The 25797-nt window shown below is 54.8% G+C and overlaps 1 protein-coding gene across 2 annotated transcripts in view; it reads left to right on the forward strand.

Annotated features, from left to right (window-relative positions):
* Positions 1-25797, forward strand: part of WSCD1 (WSC domain containing 1) — a 50132-nt gene that overhangs the window by 16100 nt on the left and 8235 nt on the right. For both annotated transcript variants that reach the window (XM_046677262.1, XM_046677263.1), the window contains 6 exons: positions 57-171; positions 1749-1933; positions 6374-6495; positions 19248-19407; positions 20470-20634; positions 23355-23555. In XM_046677262.1, coding sequence (XP_046533218.1) covers positions 57-171; positions 1749-1933; positions 6374-6495; positions 19248-19407; positions 20470-20634; positions 23355-23555 — 948 coding nt within the window. The remainder of the gene's footprint in view (positions 1-56; positions 172-1748; positions 1934-6373; positions 6496-19247; positions 19408-20469; positions 20635-23354; positions 23556-25797) is intronic.

Below are 25797 nucleotides of genomic sequence, written 5' to 3' on the forward strand. Positions count from 1 at the left end.
TAGGACTCCCCTCTCTCCTGGGCCTCTGAGCCTTGGCTGTGTTTCCCACCCTGCAGGCACCTATGTTGGATGCTTCAGTGACGATGGCCAAGAGAGGACCCTGAAGGGGGCCGTGTTTTATGACCTGAGAAAGATGACCGTCCCCCACTGCCAGGATGCATGTGCCGAGCGGTAAGTGTGGGGCCCCGGGGCACCAACTCCACTGGAAGTAAGGTCAAGAGTCTGCCCTGTGACAGGGTGACACGGCTGCCAGCTGTCTGTCCTAGTGTAATTAGAGCTAGATGGGTCGGACCCCAGTGGTCCAGAGCAAAGACAGTGCATTGAAATGGAGCGGGGCTGTGGAAGGGGCCCGGGCTCGCTGCCGGGAGACTGGGGTTCCAGTCCAGCTGCGCCAGGCACTCACCGTGTGACTTTACTGAGCTTTTTTCCTTCCCTGGGCCTCAGTTTACTCAAATGTTTAAGATAAAATAAAGAGCTTCCCCCCAGATTTCCTTAAGGACCTTTCAAGTTCTGTTGGAAAAGTTTCTATCTTGTGTTTATGACAAGTCTTGCTTTTTTGAAACCACCAGCTTCCCCAGTAGTTACTGGACATCAGTTGTCTGTCAGGGGACAGTCCCTGCCATCGAGGCACTCACAGCTCACTGTGTGTGTGTGCACACACGCTCATGCACAGGAGACGGGTGAAACAGGATCGGCAGATAGGACTCTTGATTTATTCCTGTCACATTAGATTCTTTCACGTTTACTGCGTCATATAAATCCTCACCACCTTCTGCTAGGTAGCAGTGAATTGTGCCCATTTTATAGATGGAGAAACTGAGGCTGGAGAAGGAGAGGACAGCATCCCTGCTCAGGTCTGCTTTACAGTCTAGATAAAGCTGAGACGGACACAGTCTCATTTCATTCTCCTAACAGTTAAGGAAACAGACTCAGTGGTAGTAAGTGATGTTCAGGGTCACACAGCTAGCAAGGGGCCAAACTAGGATTAGAGGCTTGTATTTGGGTTTTCAATCTGGGTTTTTTATGCGTAGGTCCACTCAGATGGGAGTTTGAAAACGGTCGCCTCTTTCCATGGTGAAAGTCCTGTGTGGTACGTTGTAGGTGCCACTGGTGACCTTTGCCGACGGTGTTAGGACTCGGTTAAAGGAGGGGAGGAACCATCTCTGGGGAGGACAGCTTGCAGCAGGCCTGTCTACCACGTGGGGCAGGCGCTTTGGACCAGCCGGGCACAGGAGCAGCTCATGCTGACTCACGAGGGCAAACGTACATTTTTAGAAATACTATAAGCCCATTACTAAACTGTTGGTAGCTTGAAATCGTCAATGATGGGAGGATTTACACCACAGAAATTGACAAATGCCACGGATTAGGGCTCCTTCCTCCCATACTGGGGACCAATTGACCCGCACACCACTGCTTTGGACCCACTGCAACCTGTTACCGTGAATGGCACCTCAGGGGACCAAGCTCAGGGCTGACAAGAGGGACCAATGGGGCTGATTAAATGAGCTTATCATGGAGGAAAGACTGTTCCCCAAACTCAGCCAGACGACACCTAAGTATAAGGCCGGCCGTGTGCTAAGGGCTGTGGCCCCTCCTCCCCCAGACCTGCCCTCAGCTCCAAGCCCGGCCCTTATCCTGGCCCCAGCCCCAGCTCCGTTCCTTGATCCAGACTTCTGTGCTGTCAGGACCCCAGCCCCAGCTCTGGGCCGAGGTCATGACTCACCCCAGACCCCCTCTCCTTGCAGCTCCTACGTCTACGCTGGCTTGGAGGCCGGAGCGGAATGCTACTGCGGGAACCGGCTCCCAGCGATGAGTGTCGGGCCGGAGGAGTGTAACCACGAGTGCAAGGGGGAGAAGGGCTCCGCGTGCGGGGGTGCTGGGCGGCTCTCTGTGTATCGCGTGGAGGAGTTGCAGCCAGCCTCCAGGAAGCGTGAGTGTCCCAGCCTCACCAGTGCTCTGTCTGTCCCCTGCTCTCTGACTGCTCATTGTCCACAGTCCCTCGTCCAAACGACGTGGGACAGAACCTGTGCCCTTCCTCCCTTATTGCCTTCCCTGGACAGGCTTGTGGCAGGGGGAGTGGTTAGTGTCTGCCCAAAATTCCTTGAGTTCATGACTGAGGCACATCTTTCCTTGTCCCCTGCAGGAGAGAGAAGCTGATCAGGAAGTGGCGCCTAGGCCTAGATATGTCTCAGACATGCTATGTGGCCTCAGGCAGCTTGCTTCCCCTCTCTGGGTTCCAGTGTATTTTGTAAAGTAAAGAGGAAGACCTAGATTTCTAGCAATAGGGCAGACCAGATAATCTGAGTTTCTTAGAGATAAAACACCTAGAAAAACACCTAGATAAAATTGCATAAACATTTTTTTAAATGCATAGCTGGACGAGCGAGGAAGTAAGGAAATCCCTGGCTTCAGGAATAAAGAGGGAAGTAAGAGTCCTACTGGTGAGCTGAGAGCACGAGAAGTCACTGTGCAGCTCTGAGGCTCTGCAGGGGAGTGGCTGGTCCTGGGGGCCACATGGCTTAGGTTGCAGTGTCCGAGTGGGGCAGAAAAGGAGGCTGGGGACCTGCCAGAGAATGGAATTGGATTGAAGCCTCTGCATAAAGTAGGATTCAATTTCACTGAAGTATAAATCAATAAAATTTTAGATTTAAAAAAAAAAAATACCACCTCAGTTCAGGGAGATAGAAAGAAAACATGTCCATTTTTCTGTTTTGAACTGAGCTTTGGGTGGAAAAAAAAAAATCTTCCTAAGAATTTGTAATTGCGGGCCCGCGTTTGGATGCATTTTGAAGTTCAAATTTCTGCTAGCTGCCTGGTCCAGAAAGCTCCAAGATGAAGATTGGCTCCAGGCCATCTGGAGATGCTGGCAGAAGCAGATGTAAGATCTCTCTTGAGAGCTGTGCCACCAACCCAGGTGTAAAGAGTTCCCATGGATAAATTCTCACGGAAGACGAGCTTACAATTTGAAATTACAGAGCCCAGGAGGAAGTAATCCGCCATGAGGGAGAGGGAGCTGATGCACCTGACAGCAAGATTGAACCCCCAAGAATTTCGACTAAAAGTGCTGTCAAATAGACATAAGTGAGGGGCCCAACTAGGTGCATTTGAAACTCATCATTGCAAGATGCTGAACCCCAGATCCACTTAATCTAATGATAAAAGGCTCCTTTCGAAAATAATATGGTTGTGCGCATTAGCACGTATCGGGGGCCATCCTTTTCATTACTGGGGGTGGGGCCGGGCTGGGAAGAAGTCAGAGCAGGGGAGACCTCCCACCACCACTGGCCATGGTGGGACAGCAGATGATGGAGGCACAGCCCAGTGTCCAGCCACCTTGATTCAGGCACACAGTCACCTCTGGCCGTGGTCCTAATAATGGGGCTCCAGGAGAGCTGATGGGTTAGTTCAAGAACAGGGCAGAGCTCAGAGAAGGAGGTGTCAGGCCAGCAGCTGAGACTGCAGAGGGGTTTCTGCGAGAGCTCTCCTAGCAGTGAGTGAGTTTGTCGAGCGGTACAGAAGCCCAGCCATGAGAGCCGTGGGTGAGCGTAAAGCCAATCCTGGCCACTGTCTGTGGGGCCAGAGTGACGGGGAGAGCGGCTCAGTGCTCAGACCCGGCCAGGTTGCTGCTCAGGTGTTTCTTGTCTTCAGACAGGACGTGTCTGGGAACAAGGGCCTCAGATGAGGGAACAGGCACAGGGTGGAGACCTGACGACACCCTATGAATTCACTAATGAGACCGTTAACTCAACAGGCGCTCATTGACACCTACTCTGTGCCAGGCCCTGTCCTGGCACGAGGGTTTGCCGTGGTGTGGTGTGTGGGTCTATTGAGTCCTTCCCTGTCACCTGGGCATCCAAATGGGCTTCCTGAGGACCACACTGCTCCAGGCTGGCTTCTTGGAGCTTTGATTTCTCTGGGTTCAAACAACATTAGCCCCCCGACTCCTCACCCCTGCTTCCCAGCAGGACCAGGTCTATCTGTGGGCTCTGGGGTGCCCTGCCCGCTCCTCCTGCTCAGCCACTGACCCTTAGAGATGATTGTGCTTTAGGTTGCCCGTTGGTTAAGGGTCAGATAGCCCAGTGGTTCAAGCCAGCGTCACACCTTGAGTCAGCTAGACCTGATGTCGTGGTTCATGTTGAAAACAGTGTGATGGCCACCCCTTCCGGCAGGCTATGGAGCCCGTGTGATTGACCTTTGCCCGCCCACTCCCTTCTCCAGGGGATGAGGCGACAGGATCTGTGTCAAGAGGTGACCAGGTGGCCATCCTCAATTTCATCTTCTCGCTAGCGAGGAGCACCCACACGGAGGAAGCCCCCAGAACGTGCCCCTGGGTTGGGATCAGAGGCAGGTGCTGAGCAGTTGAGCAGTGGCCTTGCCTGGAGGTCTCTTGCCCCGAGTGGCCGTCGGGCTCTCCCTGGGGAGCGAGGGAGAAGGTATGGAATAGACTGCACTGGATGGCAGCCACCTCGCTGACAGCCCCTCAGTGAGGTCCAGGGCAGCTGATGCTGCACCTCTGGCAGCTCTCGCCTCATACTCTGTTGAGTTCACACTGGTCCCTCACGTGCCCTGTCATGTTCATGCATTCATCAGCAGTTACTGGGCACCTGCTGTGTGTCGGGCTCAGGGCTGGATGTGGGGAGCACGGGAGTGGCCCAGATGCACCTCTCTTTTGTACCTCCCTGCGGCCTAGGACTCACTGGGATGCTGGTCACCCCACTCTCCCTGTGCCCTACCTGTCCTGGTCACCCTCCCTTGCCACGTGCCCCAGAGCCTGTCTCCCTGGTGTCTGTCCCACCCCAGTGCATCTGGCTGAGGACCACAGCCCAGTCCATCTAGACATTTTGTTCTTTTGGGGTCAGTCACACCACAGGACAGGAAGGAATTCAGCACAAACCACCTTCCAGGCCCTTACACCAAAAGCCAGGGCAGAGAGGGGGTCGTGGGAGACGCAGCCCCATGAGGAGCTGACACACGGGTACACGTTGCTCCTTAGAACAACTCTAGCTGCCGGCTGTTATGTAGGTGAGGAAATGGAGAGTCTCTGAGTCATGACACACGCAAGTTTCAGAGCGAGTCACTGGCAGTGCCAGGACTTGACCCCAGGCCATTAGGATGTGCAGCCTGGACTGTGTTCCCAGCACCCGGCTGCTTTCCTTCTGTGCCCTAATAGGCCCGTGCCCTGACAGGCCCGTGCCCTAACGTCCAGACCAGTGGTGCTGTGGTCCATCGGATGGGCTTCCAGATCCCAGGCTTGGTCCGGCTTTGCCGTTTTGCATGCAGAGAGCCCTCCCGCCGTGGAACCCTGATGGGGCTGCGTCTCCCACAACCCGCTCTCTGCCCTGGCTTTGGGGTAAGGGCCTGGGAGGTGGCTTGTGCTGGGCTCACGGAATTCCTTCCTGTCCTGTGGCATCATTGGCCCGAAAAGAACAAAATATCCAGATAGACTGGGCTATGGTCCTCAGCCAGCTGTACTGGGGTGGGACAGACACCCGGGAGATAGGCTCTGGGGCACATGGCAAGGGAGGGTGACCAGGACAGCCTGGGCACAGGGACTGTGGCTGCTGAGAGGATTTCTGCTGCTGGGCAAGAGGTGTGGCAGGTGGAGACAGCTGGGCGAGATGCTGAGCCTCAGGAGATGCTGTTAAAAAGAGCATAGGATGTGAATCAGGATGCCACCTAGAGAAACTCTGATGAGTCTGGAAGAAATATGAGCAGTTGGTACTGGAACATTGCAGAAGGTTGGTTCACCACCCAGGAAGCCAACTAGGGAGCTGGACTTCTCCACCAGGGGTCTGGAGAACAGCTTGGCACGAGGCTTCCTTTGTAACACCGGCTTGAGAAGTATTCCTAGAATTTGGGTAGGAGTTTAAGACCAGAGAGAAAGCAAAGCAGTGGTGTGACTCGAGGGCACTGTGAGACGGAACGTGGCAGGATTTCAGATTCCCCAGCCTACTTTTCTTCTCATGCCTGTGTGGGGAGGACATAGGATTTTCTAGAATATCAGCCTCTCAGGTCACCTAGTGCAGAATCTGGCACATAATAGATGCATAATCCCAATTTATTGAAGGAAGGAAGGATGGATAGGTGAATGAACACTGCCCCTTGAGAGCTGGTGGGAGAAGAGAGATCTGAGCTGAACAGTTTCAGCCACGTGGCCCCTGGGTGACCGTAGTTCTGGGGCCTGGTATCTCCAGGGAGCTTGGCTTAACCACACCCCATCGAGGGCAGTTTGCACTCTCTAATTTGAAATCTACCCCTGCTGAGTATATTTACACCTGTTTTGGGATTTGAAGCTACTGTTTTCCCTTGGGACGGACACCAACAACTGTGGACACCACTTCTCACCAGAAACCCATTTCCCTCCCCACAGGGAGGACCGTCACGTACCGAGGGTGCTTCAAGCTGCCAGAGAATGTCACGCACGCCTTCCCCGACTCGCTGACACAGGCCAACGTGACCGTAGAGATGTGCTCGGGATTTTGTTCCCAGAAAGTAAGACCAGTTATAATTTCACAATGCTGTCCTTGAACCATCCAGCATGTGCTGTGGTCTCAGCGAGGGGACAAGTGCCTGTGCTGGGCTGCAGACGTCCCCTCTCAGAGCCTGGGTGGGAGCCGGGGAGAGAGGTGTGACACCACCCACCGTGCCGGCGGGGAGCCTGGCACTAACGCTGGCGGTCCGAGGCCAGGTGGGGAATTGTCGGCGGAGGTTGTAAAGCTGAAAGGATCGTGTCTTTCCCGCCGTGAGCTCTTGGCACAAGTGTCAGATGTTAAATTGACTTGGTTTGGAGGCAGGAAGATGCTGGCTCTGGACTTGGGGAGAGCTGATGGATTTTCTGTTATTTGCGCTGTCAGCGTCAGGCGGTGAATCAGACTTCAGAGGCCGGAGTCACATGTGCACCTCTGCTGCAGCCTGCGCTGAGGAGTGGAGCGTGACTGTGCAAGGGCTGGGCTGGGCACCAAAGGCCACTGTCCCTGCATGTTCATGGGAAAAGTTGGGGTCGAGGCCAGGTGGGGCTTGCAAAAGGCAGGAGCAGGGGATTGTGAAGTGAAGCTGCTGAGACCCATCCGGCCGGCCAAAGAACACTGAGAGCTGAGGCTGGCGTCCAGCGGTCTGCAAGTTGGGCTGGCTGCTGTGGCCCTAGAGATGGCCCGAGGTGCCAGGAGGCTAGGGTTTGGGGCTGCTCCTCTGTGCTGGGGTTCAGTAGTCTTGTGGGACTGTGACACCGGCAGTGTGGCAGAATGGGGCTAGGAGAGAGGAGCGCCTTGGCGATGATGAGGATGACGATGGGACGATGGGTGTCAACGCTAGCTAACGTGTATTGACCATTTATTCTGTGCCAGGGACCGTGCCGAGCGCTTGACACACATTAGCCCGTTTGATCCTCGTAACAATCCTTCAGGATAGGTGATGTGATTGTCTGCAGTTTGCAGGTGAGGAAACTGAGGCAGAGAGAGCTTGAGCATTCTGCCTGAGGTCACACAGCTAGTGGGTGGTGGAGCCAGGATTTGAGCTCAGTCTTGCTCCCGTCGGCTGGCGGTGTGAAGAGGGCAGGACGTGGGCTCAAGGAAAGCAGATGTGCTCGGACATCAAGGAGCACACCCTCCCCTGTCCCCCACCCACCCAGGGAGCTGCTGCCCTCTGCTTCCGTGTTCGCAGCCCTCTTGGGATGCTTCCCTGCGAGGTGAGGGGAGATGAGGCCGTTCACTTGCTCTTTTGTCTTGCACAAGTGCAGCCTTTGAACTGGCTCCCTTGCATCTCCAGCTTTTCCGAAGCCACTGCCAAGGATGTCTTGGACGTCAGGCCTCACGAGACACAATGCAGTGAGCCGAGAAGACAGTCTGTTGATTCGCAGACATCTGGCCTGGGGCCCCCTTCTCCCCCCTCCCCCCGTGGGAGCAGAGCCGTGGGTAGAGACAGCAGGGACACCTGCTCACACACGCACGCAAGGCAGCGAGCCGCTCTCTCAGGGCTTGCTTCCCACCCGCAGTCAGAGCTGCTCCCTGGAGAGCCCCCCACTGGAATCAGAGGACAGGCTGACGGCAGGCCTCCTCAGCCAGCAAACTTGGGGGTGTTGTCCTGTGTGCTGGGTGCTGTGCTGGGGACCTTCCCGCTGGGGGTCTGCTTTAATCCTCCCAGTGCTCAGTGAGGGGGGATCTCTGATCTGTGCTCGCTGCAAAAGCAGGTGCCGGTCTGCAGAAGTGAGAGCATTCGCACGCAGGCACCGAGGGGGAGGCTGGCTTGACAGCCCGCTCCTGACACCACGTCCAGGGGCTTTTTATGTTGCTGCCTCTCCATGTGACATCCGGGGGGCAGGGAAGGGGACCGGCGGGTGAGTGTGTGAGGAGGAGACAGGAGAGATGAGAAGAAATTAGAGTAATGGAGTGGGACAGGCAGTGCATCCTGGCTGTGTGGGCTTCTAAATTATTTTTTAGTAGATGATATGCTCACATGGAACACAATAAAAAGACCCCAGAGGTGGAGAGGGCAGAGGCTTCCTCTGGTCCCTGGGCCTCACCCTCAGTGTCCTTCCTTGGAGGCAGCTGATGGTCCTGACTTCCTGCATCCACTTTCAGATTCCATAAATATTCCAGCCATTGTTTTTTTACAAAGTCATGATTCCCTTACAAACCCCACAGATGGTAGTGAGCTACGCATACCACCCTGCCCTGGACTCTTTCCCCTTAGCAGTCTGTCTTAGAGATCGCTGCCTATCGGCACAGAGCACCTTCCGTTCTTTTATTCCATTACATGGATGTGCTATGATTTATGTAACCAGTCCCCTGCTGGTAAGCATTTAGGTTGTTTCCAGTCTTTTGCTTTTACAAACAAGGCTGTGATGGCTATCCTTGTAGGGAGGTCACTTGGCATCCGTGGATCTGTAAGATAGGATTCCTAGGACATCCTGGGTCTAAGGCTGTGTCGTCATCGTCATGTTGGCAAACTTTGCCGTATTGCCCTTAGCAAAGGTTATAGAATTTTACACCCCACCACTGATGCCAGAAAGGGAACAGGGCTCCCTTGTGACTCTTGTTTTGGGGAGGGTGGCTTCAAAGCAGCATCCTAGATAGATGTCCCAGTGTTCTGGGGGCGCCTCCTCTTGGGCAGCCCACGAGGGCTCAGAGAATTCTGCCTTGTGGTTCCAGACATCGATTTTAAAGACATAAAACTCTTCAACATCTGTTTTCAGCCTTTCTTCCTGTTTACTGGCACAAATCCAGGTCGCTGCAGTTTGCACTGGAGCATGTACCAAAAGGCAGTGCGGGCTCTTGGCATCCTGCGCCATCTTGCCCCTTAGCACCTTCCATGCTTCCTTTCGTGACCTGTTTCAAGGACAAGTTACCCGCCCGCCTCTGGCCAGTGCTGCCATGAATTGTCCGGGTCAGAAGGAGGATGAAAGGGCATCCAGGTGCTCAGAAATGACATTTGCTCTCAGGGTGCCTGGGCGCTGGCATCTGTGTTGAGGCTGTTTGTGATCCAGCCTCCCCTGTATTGTCGGATGGGGCTGGGAGGATGGGCATTTCCTCAGGTCCCATTGTTCAGAGGCACAGAATTTTGCAGCTGTGAGGAGCAGAGTCATCATTTCCAGCTTTAAAGTTGAAAGCGGGTCTTAGCAGGACAGACTGAGTGGGGTGTGGCCAGACACATGTGCTAACCCTTCCGGGGGTGCCCGCAGAGCACAGCTATGGGGGAGACGCGGCCCCACTCAGGAGGCAGAGCTCACAGCTGGGGAAGGGCTGCAACAGGAGCTGGGCGCCTCTGACCCTCGGTGGAGTAGGGTCAGCGTCTGGTGGGGATGAAAGAGGTTCGGAGGGATGCTGAGGGAAGAGGACTGCCATTTTTTGGAAAGGTTGGAGCTGGAGGACGCGGGGCAGAATCAACAGACAGATGAGGGGTGTGAGGTGGGCATCGTGAGACTAGGCAGCTGCTGAGCAGGAGCAAGGTGGCAGGAGAGCAGCCTGGCTTGCCCCACGTGGAGGCCACATGGTGTGGTATGGAAGTAGGTGGAGCAAGTGGCAATGGGCCTTGGATGCTTGCCTCAAAGTCCAGGCATTTTTCAGTAGGTGAGAGGGAGCTGCTGACGGCGTGGCAGGCAGGGGTGGGATGCCTCGTAGCTAGAGGAAGGATGCTCTGGAGTGAGGTGTCCTCTGTGGATCCCTTTGAGAGACAGCAGGCCTCAGGGTGACCTGTGACCTGGCTCTGGAGTGAGAGATTCCGGGTCAGGCAACGACGATGCCCCAGATGTCGCGCATCCAGGGAAAACCACCATCCAGCCGACAGAGTGAGTCTTTGGCTCCCAGGCTGTCGTTACATTCTCCCTCACCTCCCGCTGTGGATGTCGAGGTGACTTGGACTCACCCCTCTGCGCGGCCCCCGTCAGCTCTCGGCTCTGCAGTTTCCTGGTGTGGGCTCTGCCGGGGCTCTGACTTCGCTCTGAAGCAGGGTCTGCCAACCTTGCAACTCTTGCCATTTTGGGTCAGAGAAGTGTTTTAGGATCTGTGTGTGCATTCTAGCATATTTAGCAGCATCCCTGGCCCCCACCCACTACATGCCGATAGCACCTCCTCCCTCAGTTGTGACAACCCAGACTGTCTCCAAACATGGCCACATGTCCACATGTCCCCTGCAGGACAGTATCACCCACCCCCCCAACCCCGCCCGGTGGAGAGCCACTGCCCTAGGGGGCCTGCTTGAAGGTGTCAGCTTAGCAAGGCCCGAGCATGGCCCACCTTCCCCAGGGGTCTGAATCCTGGTGAACGATTGTCTTTTCCAACTCTTTGGTGAGGATGAGGAAGCAAATTTTGCCTCTGGCGTGGAGGTCTGGTGGATGCAGGATCGGTTGGAAGTTCCGCCAAGCCAGGCCTCCCCTGCAGGGGCCTCTTTGCAGGCATGATTTTTCTTTCTCCTCTCCTGGATGTTGGGGGTGGGTGAAAGAGATGAATTCGGGTGTCTGGCTGTACTTTCCTGTCTGAAGTGCCGAGCGCTTTCTCTCCAGAAGGGCCCGGGGCACCGAGGCTGCAGGGCTGTCCCAGGGGCAGCTTCGTCTCATCCTAATTTGGCAGAAAGATAAGCTCAAATGTCCTGTGATGTGGTTACATTATGCCACAGCCATCCAGTGGACTGTAATACAGCCGCTGAAAATGTTTTCAAAGACTTTTATGATGGAAAATGCTCAGAGCAAAATGTTAAATGGGGCAGAACAAAATCCGCGGGTGGGGCTGGGGGCTTAATTTGGGCCGCCTGGGCTGTGGGGCTGGGAGCAGCAGATGCAAGAGGTGGGGCTTGAAAGCAGGAAAAGAGGGGGAGCCCTCTCTGCCGTGCCCCCATTTTGAGCACCATCTGAGGTTCATTTGTGGCCCCAGATAAAAATCTCTACCATTTTTCGCTAGCTAGTTGAAATGGGTTTAGGGAGCTCCAAGAGTGTAGTTTGACAGAAAAAGAACATTTGAGGCACTATCAGCATCTTAACGATCTGACCCTCTGCCAGCAAGAGGGACTTGACCAATGTAATGTGTGTTTAAACACTGTAAAATGATCTCGTCTAATTTTCTGTGATCGTATTGGAGATGGAAGGAACCCTGCTGGTTCTCAGTGCTCCAGATCCCGTCACCTCCCGCATTTGGGCGGAAAGAGAGAATGAGAGGGAGGGGAGCTTAGCTATTGGCATTGCTACCAATTCGGATCTGGGGTAGTTAATTTTGAGGCCTGATATCGTGAGCAAGCGGATAGATGGTTTGTGGGAGCGTGCGTTCCCGCCATGGGGCTGATGAGTGAAACCGAACACCGTCTGCCAACTGGTTACAAACCTGTGAAGCTTCAGCAGCTATTACGCCTTGTGAGCCGAGGTCTGTTCTCCCAGCAGCTGCTGATGGTCCTCAGAGGGAGAGGACTAAGGAGGAAGAGAGGGGTCACCCTTTCTGCCTGCCCTCTGTTAGCCTCTTCTGAGTGTATCAGTTCTTCAACCAGAATGGCAATCACCTGGCTGTTTTCCCACTGACATTTCTTCTAAGGGTTTGTCTTGGGCCATTTAAAGGTGGCCCTGACCCAGCCACCTGTTCTCTGCTGGGGGCTGCTCTGGCTAAGCCACTGGGATCCCCATACATGCGCCGGATCCCAGGTGGACTCATCGCCTCCATGGGGCACACAGTCTCACATCTTCGCCAAGGGCTGGGTCTGTAAGAGTCTGGGTTTGGTGAGCTACTGTCTTGATCTTAAGAATTTTTCTCTTTGCCCAAACGCTGTCCAGTCACATCGTGACTGACAGGCTTCAGTTTTGGATTTCTTAGAAAAATTCCGTGGTAAACCTGTCGATGTTATACTGTGTGTGTGTCTTTAAAGATCATTGATTGTTTTGGGGGTAGGGGTGGTTACAAAGGTCATACATAGCTATTTTAGAAAACTTTGAAAATTTGGAGATGAAAAAATAAAATTAGAACTCACTTACAACTTTACCAGAGAAAGTCAGAGAAAACAACTAGTAACATTTTACACCCTTTTGGTCTTTTATTGTAGGTGTGTGTATGGAGTTTGTGTTTTAAAAATTGAATCTTTCCTTCCGTTTGTTCCCATTTCTCATCTAATGTGTCGTGAACTTTCCCTTGGCCGTGCTGTGCCCTTCATGGCTACAAGGCATTCCATCCTCTCCTGGCGGACGTTTAGGCAGTTTCTGTTTTTTTCTTTGCTTTTGTAAACAATGCTGCCATGAAGATCCTTGAAGGTAAACGTTTGAGCATGTTCATGATTATTTCCTTGGGCTATACAGTCAGATGTGGAATTGCTGGGGCCGAGGATACGTGCATTTCATATGTGCTCTTTTGAGACTTTTGGCCCATTTTGAGCAGTGAGTCACTACCCTTATCATCCTGAGGCTGGTAGACAGGTGCCTTTTACTCATAGTGATCTGGGTACGTACCCAGCTCTGCCACTTTCTCGTTTCGTGAATCTGGCCAAATCACACAGCCCGAGCCTCGGGGTCCTCGTCTGCTGGATGGGATCGGCGGAGGGGGAAACGCCTCACCAGACGGTGCGGAGGACTCGGTGACTTTGGGGACGTGGAAGAGTTTTGTGATGTGGGTGTCTCTTGAGTACCGAATATTCCAGATGCTGCTTATGATGATCATTATTATTCAGCTTCCCTTTGCTGCGTGTGGGATGTTTGAGAAACTGCCTAAGACGAGGCGTTGGTCCTCTCCCAGGTCAGCAGGAATCTAGGCACCTGGGACCCCGAGGGTTTAGTGGCTCCTAGCCACATGGTGTGTCGTGGACTCTTCTCTTCAATGCATGTTGGGCTTTGATGGAGTGGGTGCTGTGTGGGGCTGGGTGAGTAGGTCTGCTGTCTGGGGACTCGGGTCTGTGAGAGCCATCACCCACAGGGATATCCTGTAGGGCCTCCTGGGCACATTCTGACACTTGCCCCAAACAATCTTGAGGCAGCACCTTTGAGTCTGGACACATGGAAGGAGGCTGGTGAGTCAGCTCTTCACATGGAGAAGAGTAGAGATAGAGGGACGGCCCAAAGCCCCCACCCGACCCCATGCTCTGAGCCTCCCCCAGACTCGGACCAGCCAAGTTGCTGAGTGTCTGCTGTCAACAGGCACCCCACAGGTATTTCATTCCATACACAAATCCCCCTTTCAGATGGAGACATCAAGACTCAGTCCATCTAAGTTTAGACTCACACCGGCTCACTCCAGCCCTTAACCATTAAGCTGTGCCCCTTTTACCGATGATAAAACCAAAGCTCAGAGATGCTCGAGAGCTCGTCAACAGCTGTAGCCTGACGATGAGCCTTGCGCTGGTTCCACTTGCCCGTAGCTGCCTCTCCCAACCTCACAGCCCCCGACTCTGCAGTCAGACTCCAGGGCCATCAGCTCAGAGGGAAACACGCTCTCAGTTACAGGATTCGTGGATGGGTTTGCCCTCAGCCTGACACTTGCCCCAAAGCAAAAGGCAACCCCTTTATCCCTCATCCCTGCAGCCACCTATATGGGCATCTTTCCTTTCTGTGTCTTGAATGTCCAGGTCAGCCTCTGGAGTAAAGGGAACTGCCCTGGAGGCAAGAGGCTGGTCGGAGCTAGCCTCCGTGCTGGTTCGCAGATTTCCTCAAAAATCCACCCCATTCGTCTGTTTGCCTCCAGGGACGTGAGTGTGGTGTCTGCCAAAGCTCTGGACTGTGAGTCCAGGAGGCTGGCTTCTGTTCCCACTCACCCTGATGGCCTGAGGTCTTGGGTTGCTTGCCACCTGCCTTTGAGACTCAGTTTCCCCTTCTGAAACCTGAAGTTCTCATCTCTGAAATTCCTGTAATTCAGTGTAATCCGGGAGACCCTGAGAAAGGTGCTCAAGGAGGAACGAAGATGGAGGGAGATGAGGCCCAGATGGGCTGGTTTGCTAAAGGCCTTGCTCCTCGCCTGTGCGAACATCCGCTTCTTGACCCCTTGGCCACAACCAAGCCTTTGCTTGTGGATCCCCGCCACCTGGGGTGCCCAGCCCTTGCTGTGTCATGGCTCCAGGCTGGATGCCTGCTACACTGCGGGCCAGCTCCTGGACACCCAGGCTCAGCTGTAGATGAAGGATGCGGACCAGGATGTGTACCCACCTGCCCTTGGACACAGGCTGAGCTGGCTCCCCTCATTAACCCCTCATCTGTTTGATGGAAACAGTCCCACACCTGTGTTCTCGCTGTCTCTCTGCCTTGCTTTCTCTGATCATTTTCTCCTTTCTCTCTCTCTCTCTCTCTCACTGAAGCTTGGGGTGGGGGTAGGAGGAGCGAGGAAGTTGGCAGAGAGATAAGATTCATCAATATTTAATTTTTATGGAAATCATGTCCTAGAAATCCCCAAGGGTCTGAAAATTGTTCTGTTTTCAGAATCCAGTGATGTCGCCGAGGCGGTTATGTTGTAAATAAAACCACATTACTGTCTACAGCTCTCCCTTCGCTCTGCAAACACCCAGCAACTTGACAGTTTAATCCAGTCAAGGAAGCAAAAAGGTTCAGGTCACTGGTGGGGGCAGCCTGTCCCCAGCCCTGGGATAGAGGACGGTGTGGCGGCAGCAGCAGCTGCGCTGGTACAGCCGGGGAGGGAGACTGCCAGCTGCCCCGAGTAGAGGGGCTGTGCAGGTGGAATTTCCGTCTCTGAACAGGAACCCCAGGACAGCAGAGCCCCTGGGGGTCCTGAGGTTGGGGAGGGACTGCTTCAATGTGGAGGGCTTTCTTCTCCTCCCTCGTGGCTAGGGTGCACATGACCAACAGAAGGCTCGTGCCCAAGTCTGTTGCCAACAACTTTGTGGGGAGTTGGGATCTGGAAAGGACATTCATTCATTCATTCATTTATTCATCCATCAAACATTCATTAAGCATCCGCCATGTTCTAGATGCTCTTCCAGGGTCTGAGAATGCTTCAAGGCACCCCAGACATACAAAACTCCCTGCTCACATGCTCGTGGATAGAGGCAGACAATAAACCAGGTAAATAAGTCAAATAGACAGTACGTTGATGGGTGGCAAGTGCTGTGGAGAAAAATGAAGCATAAACCTTAGGTATTTACCCATGAGGAATGAAGATATGTATCCACTGAAAGTCTTGTGCAAGAATGTTCGTAGTGGCTTCATTCACTTTGTTCATAACAGAGAAAAACCAGAAACAGCCCAGGTGTCCATCGAGTGAATGCATCCACGAATTGGTATATCCACTCGTGGAATACTACTCAGCAATAAAAAAGAACCATCAACCGACACATAAAATGACATGGGTGGATTTAGCAATAATTTTCCTGAATGAAGGGAACCAGACGCACAAAAATGTGCACATGGTGATTCTATTTATAGGACATTCTAGAACAGACCAAACCAATCTGTGGTGATAGAAATCAGAGCATCGGTGCTTGGGGGAGGGGTGGCTGAGGGGGCCAAGGAATCTCTGGAGTGGGGGGAATTGCCGTGTGCCTTGATGTGCGGTCACCAGAGCGACTGAGGGTCAGCCTTCCATGGCAGCAATGACTCCTCAGTGAAACAAAGTCAGGAAGCCCAGCAAGGGAATAGGGTGTACCCATGAAGGTGGGAGGGGTGTTGCAGCTTCACATGGGGTGGCCAGAGAAGGCCTCACGGAGGAGGTGACTTGAAGAATGTGAGGGAGAAAGCCAGGAGGGTATCTGGGGGGAGAACATTCCAGACAGAGGGCACAGCAAGTGCAAAGGCCCTGAGGTGGGGGTGCGGCCATCACAGCATACCCCAGACTGCTGGGGGGCTTAAACAACGGAAGTTTATTTTCTTGCCATTCTGGAGGCCACAAGGCCGAAATCAAGGTGTCGGCAGTGTTGGTTTGTTTGAGGCCTGTCTCTTTGGCTGGCACGTGGTCGTCCTTTCCCGGTGTCTTCACACAGTCACCCTCAGTCCCTGTGTGTCTGTGTCCTCATCTCTTCATATGACAACACTAGTCACTTCGACTTGGAGCTGACCCTGATGGCCCCATTCTAACTTCACTGCCTCTTTGAAGCGCCGTCTCCAAATACTGTCACCTTCTGAGGTCTGGGGGTTAGGACTTCAGCATAGGAATTGCAGGGGTCACCGTGCAGCCCCGTCAGCCAGTGGGGACAGAAGCATGGGGACACAGACGGGTGCTGTTCCGACTGAGGGTCAGGACACAGATTCTGCTTTCTGCTGCCGAATGGCGGGGGCACAGGCGGGGGACATCTAGCCGGAGACACTGATGGCACGTGCCAGCCTTTTGTCCACCCCCTTCCAAGTCCGGTTGCCTCGGCTCTGCGCTGTGACAGTGGCCCGGGCCAGGGCTGGATCCTCCCTATGGCCCTGACTGGGCCGGCAGCTGTGGAGGAGGATGTGGCTGGTGCCAGGGTTGGGGCCCACAGTGGCCGCAGAGTCCTCAGAGTCATTCTGTCCTTTATGTGTGTGATCAGAGCAAAGGGCCGCAGTGCTGACTGGGAGGGCTTCAGACCTCGGCTGCACCCTGAGCTTTGGGGCCTGTGACGGGGAGCCTCAGGGAGGAATTTTAGGAGTGGAACTCTCAGGTCCTCTGCGTGTCAGCTACGTGCTCTGGGGCCAGCCTCTAGTACAGTTAAAGGTCTTAAGAGGTAGGAATAGGGGCCACCTACTATGTGCTGGGCACTGGCCTGGGCCCTTGCCATGCATTTCCTCCCAGCACTCTGTGGGGTGGACATTATTGCCCCCATGGTGCAGATGAGAAAATCAAGGCTCAGAGAGGGCAGTGGCTTGCCCACGGTCACACAGGTATTGAACCATGGCACTGGGATTTGAGTTCAGATCTGTTGGATTATAAACCTGGTGCTGCTTCTCCCTCACAGTGCTTCCTCCCTGGTCTCTCCACGGACCCCCAGAGCAGCTGCCTACCCCCATCCTCCATCCCTGGAGAAATCCGAGTCTCAGACCTCCTCCAGGACAGGTGTGGGGAGAGAGGTCCTGGTCTCACATGAGGAAGCTAGTGAGAGGGCTCCGCCTCCTCCAGGCAGACCGCCTGGTGGAACATGTCCATTTTACAGATGGAGGCACCAAGGTTCCAAAAGGGGAGTGGCTTGCTTGCAGTCCCATGAGTTGTTTAAGAATTTTTCCAGTGCAAAAGGGAACTCTGAGCACTAGAAGCAGATAGCGTGTGTGTGTGTGTGTGTGTGTGTGTGTGTGTAACATGTGTGGTGTGAGAGGGGCGTGGGCCTGGTCCCTGGCGACATTCCTAGCAGAGGCGAAGCTGCCCCGAAGCCTTGAAGAAGGACGAGGAGGCGGGAGAGGTTTCCTGGGGGCTGTGAGGCATCTGGGAGAGAAGCTGGCCTTGCTTAAGTGGGGGGGCAGCGTCTCCTCCCACTCCCTCCTATGGCCCCTCCCCTCCCCCAGGCTCTGCCTCACCCTCCCTCGACTGGGACGCCATCTATTGACTTTTCTGAGATCTGAGATCCCTGGCTCTGCCAAGCCCGGCTCGGGAAGCCCTCTTGATTTTCTCTTATTTATTTATTTATTTATGAGATTTTGCTGTGGGCAAAAAATAAAAGGTCTGAGCAGCGTTCCCCTTAGCAGCGAGAAGTTCTCCACCCACGGGCTCACTCCCGCGCACAGGCTCGTAGACTCCGCTCCCATCTCTCCACGCTCCAGGGGGGCTCACATCTCCTATCAGCAAGATGCAGGGACAGGCAGAGATGAAATGGGGTTAAGTGTTCGCCCTAGTTCCTGGTATATAGTAGATGCTTGAAAGATAGGTGTGGGGGAGGGGCGGGGGAGGTTTTGAGCAGCCGTGGCTGATGCCCATGGGCGTAAGGGGCTGAGGGTGTTCTGTTCTCCGTGAGAGCACCTGCCGCGTGCCAGGCCCAGCCCTGGGCTGTTTGGACCCTTCTCATCTGGTCTCATAACAAACGTGCAAGGTGGATTTTGTTACCTTTGTTCAATGGTGAAATTCAGCAACGTTCAGCACCTTGCCCAAAGTTACCCGGCCTGTGACCCCGAATTCACATCCAGGCCTTCCGGACTTCAGCGCCCCAGTCTCTCCACTGTGCGGTGCAGCCTCCCCAGAGGGGAACAGGAGACTGCCAGGGGCGGGTTTGGTCCCCGGAGCACGGCGCCTGCCCTCCCCTCAACCTGGCAGGGCCCCTGTTCTCAGGAGGCCCCCATCGGGCTGAGCGCCTTGGAGGGATTAAGATCTGCTCCTGCCCACCCCTCCCGTCTTGGAGAGATGGCTGTGTGGGATCTGTCACGGGCCCTGTGCCCCGCCCTGCAGGAGGACTTCAGGCACAAGAATCGGGTTGGGTCCCTTTCCCAGGAGGGCCAGAGAGAATTCCAGACCCGAGGAGGGGCTCGCAGTCTGTGGTTAAAGATGTGACCCGTTGAGCCCGAGCTGCCCTGTGTGGGCTCCTTCTGACCCACGCACACGTTCACTCTCGCGGGTGCCGGTTCCCTCCCCGGCACTGCTGACGACCTCCTAGACGTCTGGAAGTCCAGTTCCAGCCCCTGCTCCTTGCCCTCTGCACCTGGCTCACCCCTCTGCCACGGCTCCGCTCATGCTGGGCTGGCTGTTGACTTGTCACCAGCCAGCTGTGAGCTGCTGGAGGGCAGAAGTCACGTCTCCTTGAGCTTTGTCTCCCCTGGGTTTGGGCACAGAGCCCGGCGCTGGAAGGATGGGCAGACATCCCTGTTGATCCCATGCAGGCGGCAGTCCATGCCACATGTCCGTCCCGGCACCTGAGCTGCGTTCACTCGAGATGCTTCTGTGTCTCTCCTTCCCTGGCAGGAGTTTCCCTTGGCCGTCCTCAGGGGCTGGCAGTGCTACTGTGCTTACCCCACGCCCCAGTTCAGCCTGCGGGATGCCGTGGACGGCTCGCGGTGTGGCCAGGAGCCCGAGGCACAGAGGCTGGCAGAGTACTGCGAGGTCTACCAGACACCTGTGCAAGGTGAGTTCTGGCCCCGAGGCGGACAAGGCATGCAGGGCCCTCCTCCCTGTGTCCGCCACTGGTTCTGGCATTTGGTCTGGGGGTTTGGAGATGCTAGCCATGGCTGGGTGTGCAGCCCTGGGGTGGGGAGGGCCTCTGTGTGAAAACCCTGGCATCTTGGTGGCTGGCCTCATCTTGGGATAATGGGAAGGAAGAGGCCTCCACCATCCCTGGGGGCTGGACACAGGATGCAGGGCTAAGCGTGAAGAGCACCTGACCTTTATCTGAGTCTCTCTGGGGATGAAGGTGGTTTCAGAAAGAGACGAAGAGCAAAGAGGCAGAGACCAGAGGGATAGCCATGGCCAGATTGTGGGTCAGGTGGCACAGGAGCCCAGTGGCCACAGGGGCCTCCCCAAGCCGGCCCAGGACATGGGGACTAGTACGGCTCCTGGGCTGTGCCCAGGCCCCAGCATCTCCCTTGTCTGTGTCAAGTCTACCCGAGTTGACCTTAGTTGCTGATGAGAGGAAGAGCATGTGGGGAGGGATGTTGGCACCTTTATCAAGGCCCTCCTGTGACCCAGCACAGCCCTGGGGGCTTTGGGGCTTTCACGAGATGATTTCATGTACTCCTTGCAGCAGCCCTGGGGGGAGGGAAGATGAGGCCCAGAGAGGTTACTGGCCAGGAATTAGCCCGGCCCTGGTTCGTTGTTGGCTGTACCTGGTATGTGGCATTGGTCAGCGCAGCCCCGCCCCATCCCTCCTCTCCTGCAGAGACTGGAGTTATCCATACCATGCTGGGAGCCTGGGTTCAGCTGTGGCGGTGGAGACAAAGGGGTGCTGATTGGTACCCCTCCCCCGCAGTGGGGGATGGGAGGCCTCGTGGTCACTGGGGCTTTCTCTGGCCAGCCACACACCTGTACAGCGAAGGTCCAGGTGGCAAATCCCCTCCCCTCGTTGGGCCTCAGTGTGCCCATCTATTAAGTGGGAGTCTCGGACTGGCAGTTCTTGTGGAGGGGAGTCTGGCGGTGAGTCTGGGAGTCACAATGGGGCCGAGTGACCCTGAGGCGACTTCTGGACTTTCAGACACCCGGTGCACAGACAGAAGGTTCCTGCCCACCAAGTCCAAAGTGTTCGTGGCTCTGTCGAGCTTCCCGGGAGCCGGGAACACGTGGGCTCGGCACCTCATCGAGCATGCCACCGGCTTCTACACAGGCAGCTACTACTTTGACGGGACTCTCTACAACAAAGGTGAGTGAGGGCCACGGTGGGGGAAGGTGGCTCCCGGAGGCCGGACTGTCGCCAGGCTCCCTGGAGCACCAGAGTGCTGCTTCTCAGACTCGAGTGTGCATAAGAACCTCCCAGGGGGCTTGTTAAATTCAGCACGGATTCCTGGGCCCCCCCCAAGTATCCAATTCAGTTGATCTAAGATGGGGCCTGGGAATTGGCATTTCTAACAAGCTCCCAGCTGATGCTGAGGCAGCCAGCCCCGGGGCTCCACTTTGGGCGATAAGTCACAAAGGAGTGCCTGTTCCAGATTCAAAGGGAGAGCCTGGTAGCTGGAATTCCCCCTCTATAAACATCTCTTGAATTTTCCTTCACTTCCTAAACCCTTGATGATTAGATGAGATCAACTTCATCTGCTCATCTTTTTTTTTTTTTTAATTTATTTTTTTGGAGGCAAGGAGTAGCTTATAAAAATGCTATTTTTAAAAATAGGTACAAAAATCTTCCAGAGTTTTATGATTTCTAATCTTCCCCTTGTAGAAATAACAGGCCTCATTATGCCAAGTCAATGAACTTAAATGGCTCCAGTCTGCATGCTGTTTAAGAACGAAGAACCTCAGACAAGTCAAGGGGGATCTAAATTTGGCAAAATATTTCTCCATTGTCGAGTGTTACAACATTTTCTCGGGGTTTCTTAATTAGATTTTGGTTTAGGGAAACATGATAGTATCAGTGACGTCGTAGAGAAAGCGGAAACCTCCTGAGCCTGGCAGTGGCTCCTGGAATCACCATGGCAATCTTGGTCTGGTTGGGAAGGAGCCGAGGGTGTCCACATAAGCAGCCCCTTCGTCTTTGGGAAGTTGTGGGCACCGGCAGGTGGAGGGGCCGGATGAACCCTGTGGTTCTGCCCGCTCTGGCCTGGTCCCCTGGGAACCACCCACTGTGGGCAGGTCACGGTTACCCACCGTGTTCATCTAGAAGGCCTTTACCCTGTTCACACAGCTGACTGATTTGTTCTACAAATGGCTCAATGGGCCAATGACTCAAATATCTGGGTACATAAGGGTTGATACTGCTTCAGAATGGCTTTAGAGACACCCCGTGCATCTTGGAGCCCATGGGACTGGTTAGATGTAGCCACCGGCCTCAGAGCAGTGACACACACACATGCACAATTCACAAGGCAGCTCCAGTGCCAAAATGGTGAACCTGTCGTGGGTGAACGTGCTCTGAGTTACAAGGAAAGGTGGCTGCTGTTGACACTGGCTGAGGCAGCGTGAGATGCCCCCTGGGTCTCAGGGTGTCAGAGACCAGATCTCAAGTTTGCTCAGCCCATGGTTGGACTCTTCCTTCCCTGGAACTTCCCAGCTGTTTGACAGAAGGAATCAAAGCCGAGACTTTTGGAGTTTGGCCCCTGGCAGGGATGAGTTTGAAATGTGTTGAGCCTCATCAGGTAAACCCAGATTTCCAGGTTGAAAAGAGGCTTACGTTTTCCAGCTATCAACAAATCCCTCACTTCTCTGGTGGATACAAATGCCTCCCAGCCATTCATGAAGGGGCGCACATAGTAGGACTCATGTTTCCAAGAGCCCTAGATAAGCTCATGCACGTTCATGGAGCATGTCCCCTGAGCTGGCTGCCATGGGCTACGTTGGGATGTGGCCAGGAGACGAGATCCAGGGGACTTCTTTCCAGGAAGCCTTCAACGACATCCCCGTGCTTGGTTCCCCCCACTCTGTCCCCATAGCCTCTATGCTCTGATTATACTTGGGCTGTTCCCCTGTAGACTGTAAGCTTAAGGTCTGAGTCTCACCCCTTTATCCCCGACATAAAGTCCAACACAGAATGAGCGCACAATTGTGTTGTTGATAAACGTGTGACTCTGTGGATGGATGGGTAGAGTCTGGCTTCTCAACCAGTTGTCATTCGGGTTCTGAGCACCCAGTGCTGGCCCAAGGGCCCTGGAAGAAGGCAGGCCCCCAGAGAGGTTGGTCAATGGGAGCAGGGCTTCGTTCATAGAAGCTGGGCCCTGGGTTCCACAGGGCTGGGCTCAATATTGTGGAGACTTTGGCCAGGCCTGTTCCGGGTCCAAGGTTGTGAATCTCCATAGATGCAGGGTGGGGCCCTGTCAGAGGACTGTGGCATGCTCAGGGGATGGGGCTACAGCTCCTTACACAGGCCTTGAGACTGCTGATGGGGCTTCTGCCCCCACTGTGGGGGGTGAATGGGAGCCGGGGCCTCATAGGGACACACAAAACTAGGTGGAGAGAGCCCTGGCTCTGTTGCTGTGTGATCTTGGGCAAGTTACACACCCTCTCTGAGCCTCAGTCTCTTCATCTGGCTGTGCCTGCATGGTTATTTGTGATGCTTGTGTGAAAGTGGCAATAAAGATGCCCAAACACATGTATCTCCAATGTCTAGAGACGGGGCATGGTCAGGCCCTCTGCCTCCTGTCTCCTGGGGGTCTGCAGGGGGTGCCCCATCTCCTTTCTCTTGCAGACACCATCTTTCCCCACTCCTGGACACCTCCTCCTCTCACTTTCTCTTGGGCAGGGATCAGGCCTGTGGAGCCATCCACAGGCCCTCCCAGCACCTTCTCTGTGCCATCCATGGGCCTCTCTTCTGCCCTTAATATCAGCTTTCCCTCAGGGACCCGTGTTAGTCTTCAGATCTGTGTGCTGCCATGGCGGTGGGGGCCCCACGGTGCCTTCCTGCAAAGGGGCCCTCTCCTTTCTCCCGGGCAGGGTTCAAGGGTGAGAAGGACCACTGGCGGAGCCGGCGCACCATCTGTGTGAAGACCCACGAGAGTGGTAGGAGGGAGATCGAGATGTTCGACTCGGCCATCCTGCTGATCCGGAACCCGTACAGGTCCCTGGTGGCCGAATTCAACAGGAAATGCGCCGGGCACCTGGGCTACGCGGCTGATCGCAACTGGAAGAGCAAAGGTGAACAGAAGGGCCGGTGGGGGGTCCTGTCAGTGCGGGCAGGGTGCCCATCAGGATGCAGGGTCCTCGTGGGGACTGGATGCTCCTCTGCCTGGGTTTGCACTCACCTCTTCCTCTTTCCCCCCGTGTCCGCCAGGTCACACATGCCATGGTGTTTTACATGGGATCCTGGGCGGGGGGGGGAGGAATCTACACCCCTTTTCTGTTCCTGCTTATACCCGGGAGCTCACCCGGAGCTATGGGAAGACCCCAAGCCCTGAGTTTGCACTCCTCTGCCTCCATGACCAGGCTCCTCCTTTATAAAACGAGGTAAAAACCTACCCCTCCTGGGGGAGTCAGGGATCAATGAGATCACGGATGTGCCCAGTTGATGGTCAGCGCTCAGCGTGTCAGTCCCCTCCTGAGCGGCTGCTCATGGACACTTCACTGTGTCCTGGAGGGGAACCGCCTTCAGCCCCACTTTCCGGAGGAGACCAGGACGTGGCTGTGTGGCTGGTCCAGGCAGCCTGGGTGGACGGTGGCAGAGCTAGCACTGAAACCCGATGTGTTAGTCAGCTTGCGCTGCTGTGACAGAATCCCGTAAACGTGCAGAATGTGTCCCTCACGGTTCTGGAGGCTGGGGAGTCCAGGACCAAGGTGCCGGCCTATTTGGCTCCCAGTGAGGACTATTCCTGGCTGCGGAAGGCCACTTCCTCACCGTGTCCTCGCGGGCCTTCCCCGTGGACGTGTGTGCAGAGAGCAGAAGTGAGCTGTCTAGAGGGGCAGTGGTCCCATTAGGAAGCCCCCACCCTGAGGCCTTATCCAGCCCTGATTACCTCGCCAACCCCATCTCCAGATACCATCACGGTTTCTTCAACATATGGATTTGGGTGAGGGACACATTCAGTCCATAACGCCTGAATTTTCTGATTCTGGGTCAAATTGGCTTGTTCCCCACTGCAACTTTATTCACGGAGTCAGTCAGCCAACACACACTTAGTGAAGTCCTACTGTGTGCCAGCCCCTAAGCAAGGCACCAGGGGCCCGGGCTAAGGGGTCACAGCCTCTGCCTTCAAGGCACGCACTCTGGGCAATGAATTAAAGAGAGAAATTCAGGGTACTGAGTGATATAAAATTGTCAGTCAGGATTAAAGCTGTGCCCAGTAGGGTGGGTGGCTTGCTGAGACGTGGGGCCCTAGGCCAGGCAGCCTTGTGCTTCTGTCTCTGCATGAGTCTGGGTCAGCTGAGGCTAACTGGTGTTCTCCCCTGTCCCCATCAACCCCCACTAGATCAGCGCCCCCCAGCCAGCCCTGTCCCCCTGCTGACTCCCCTTTAGGTTGCGGACAGGCTGGACTCTGATCCCCCCTCAGCTCCTTACGGATGAGCCGCATACCTTGGCTTCTGAGCCTCAATTTTCTCATCTTAAAAACCTAGGTGGTCCCCATCTCATAGGGCGGTTGTGAGGATGAGAGAAAGTGAACACTCCCACAGCCTTTGAAGTGTCTTGACAGCCCAATTATGGAAACTAGTTTTGTTGGGGTGATTCTTGACACTTGCACCCTCCCCCCGGCCAGAAAAAAAACCTAATTTCTTAATTTTCTGGAAAAGAAGTCTTATGGAGTAGATTACCTGCAGAAGTTTGCAGCTGCCCCCGTCTGCAGCTTCATTTTATGTCCTACTGCCCAGCAGTGTCACAGGTTCAAACTGGCAGTCACAGCCGCCAGAAACAATAATCATCAATCAGGTACCGCATCCACTTAGCTTCCTGGGAGGACCCGGGACAGGAAATCGGGGCTGTGCAACATCTTCCTCTCACTGGGAGGCCAGCAGCTCCCGCACACGTCCTGCTTGGCCCTCGTCACCCACACCAGACGTGCATAGTTGTCAGAAACAAGATCAAAGTGAACGAGGGTCATCGCGACAGAGATGCCCTGCCTCAGTTTCCCTCCCTTCTGTAACACGGCTGTGTCATTCAGCATGACCCAGCGCCAGCTCCCCCAACCAGGTACAGTCCCGAAGGTCACGGAATTCCTGGCACACGGGAGAGAAGCCGTTGTTGGGACTCTCAGTCCACATTTGTCTGAACTTGGTGTGTTTCCAAGGAAACTGCTGGGGAAAGGCCGCCTGAAGGTCACGTCTCCCTGGCTGGCTTGGGACTCTCAGAGCCCAGCTTGACGTTAACCCTTATTCATATAGGTCACCAAGAGGGTCTTCCTCCGTGGGGAATTTGGGCAGATTGGCCCTGGGTGGTGGGCAATGGAAA

The sequence above is a fragment of the Equus quagga genome, chromosome 11, assembly GCF_021613505.1.
Source record: "Equus quagga isolate Etosha38 chromosome 11, UCLA_HA_Equagga_1.0, whole genome shotgun sequence".
In the NCBI taxonomy this organism is placed as follows: domain Eukaryota; kingdom Metazoa; phylum Chordata; class Mammalia; order Perissodactyla; family Equidae; genus Equus; species Equus quagga.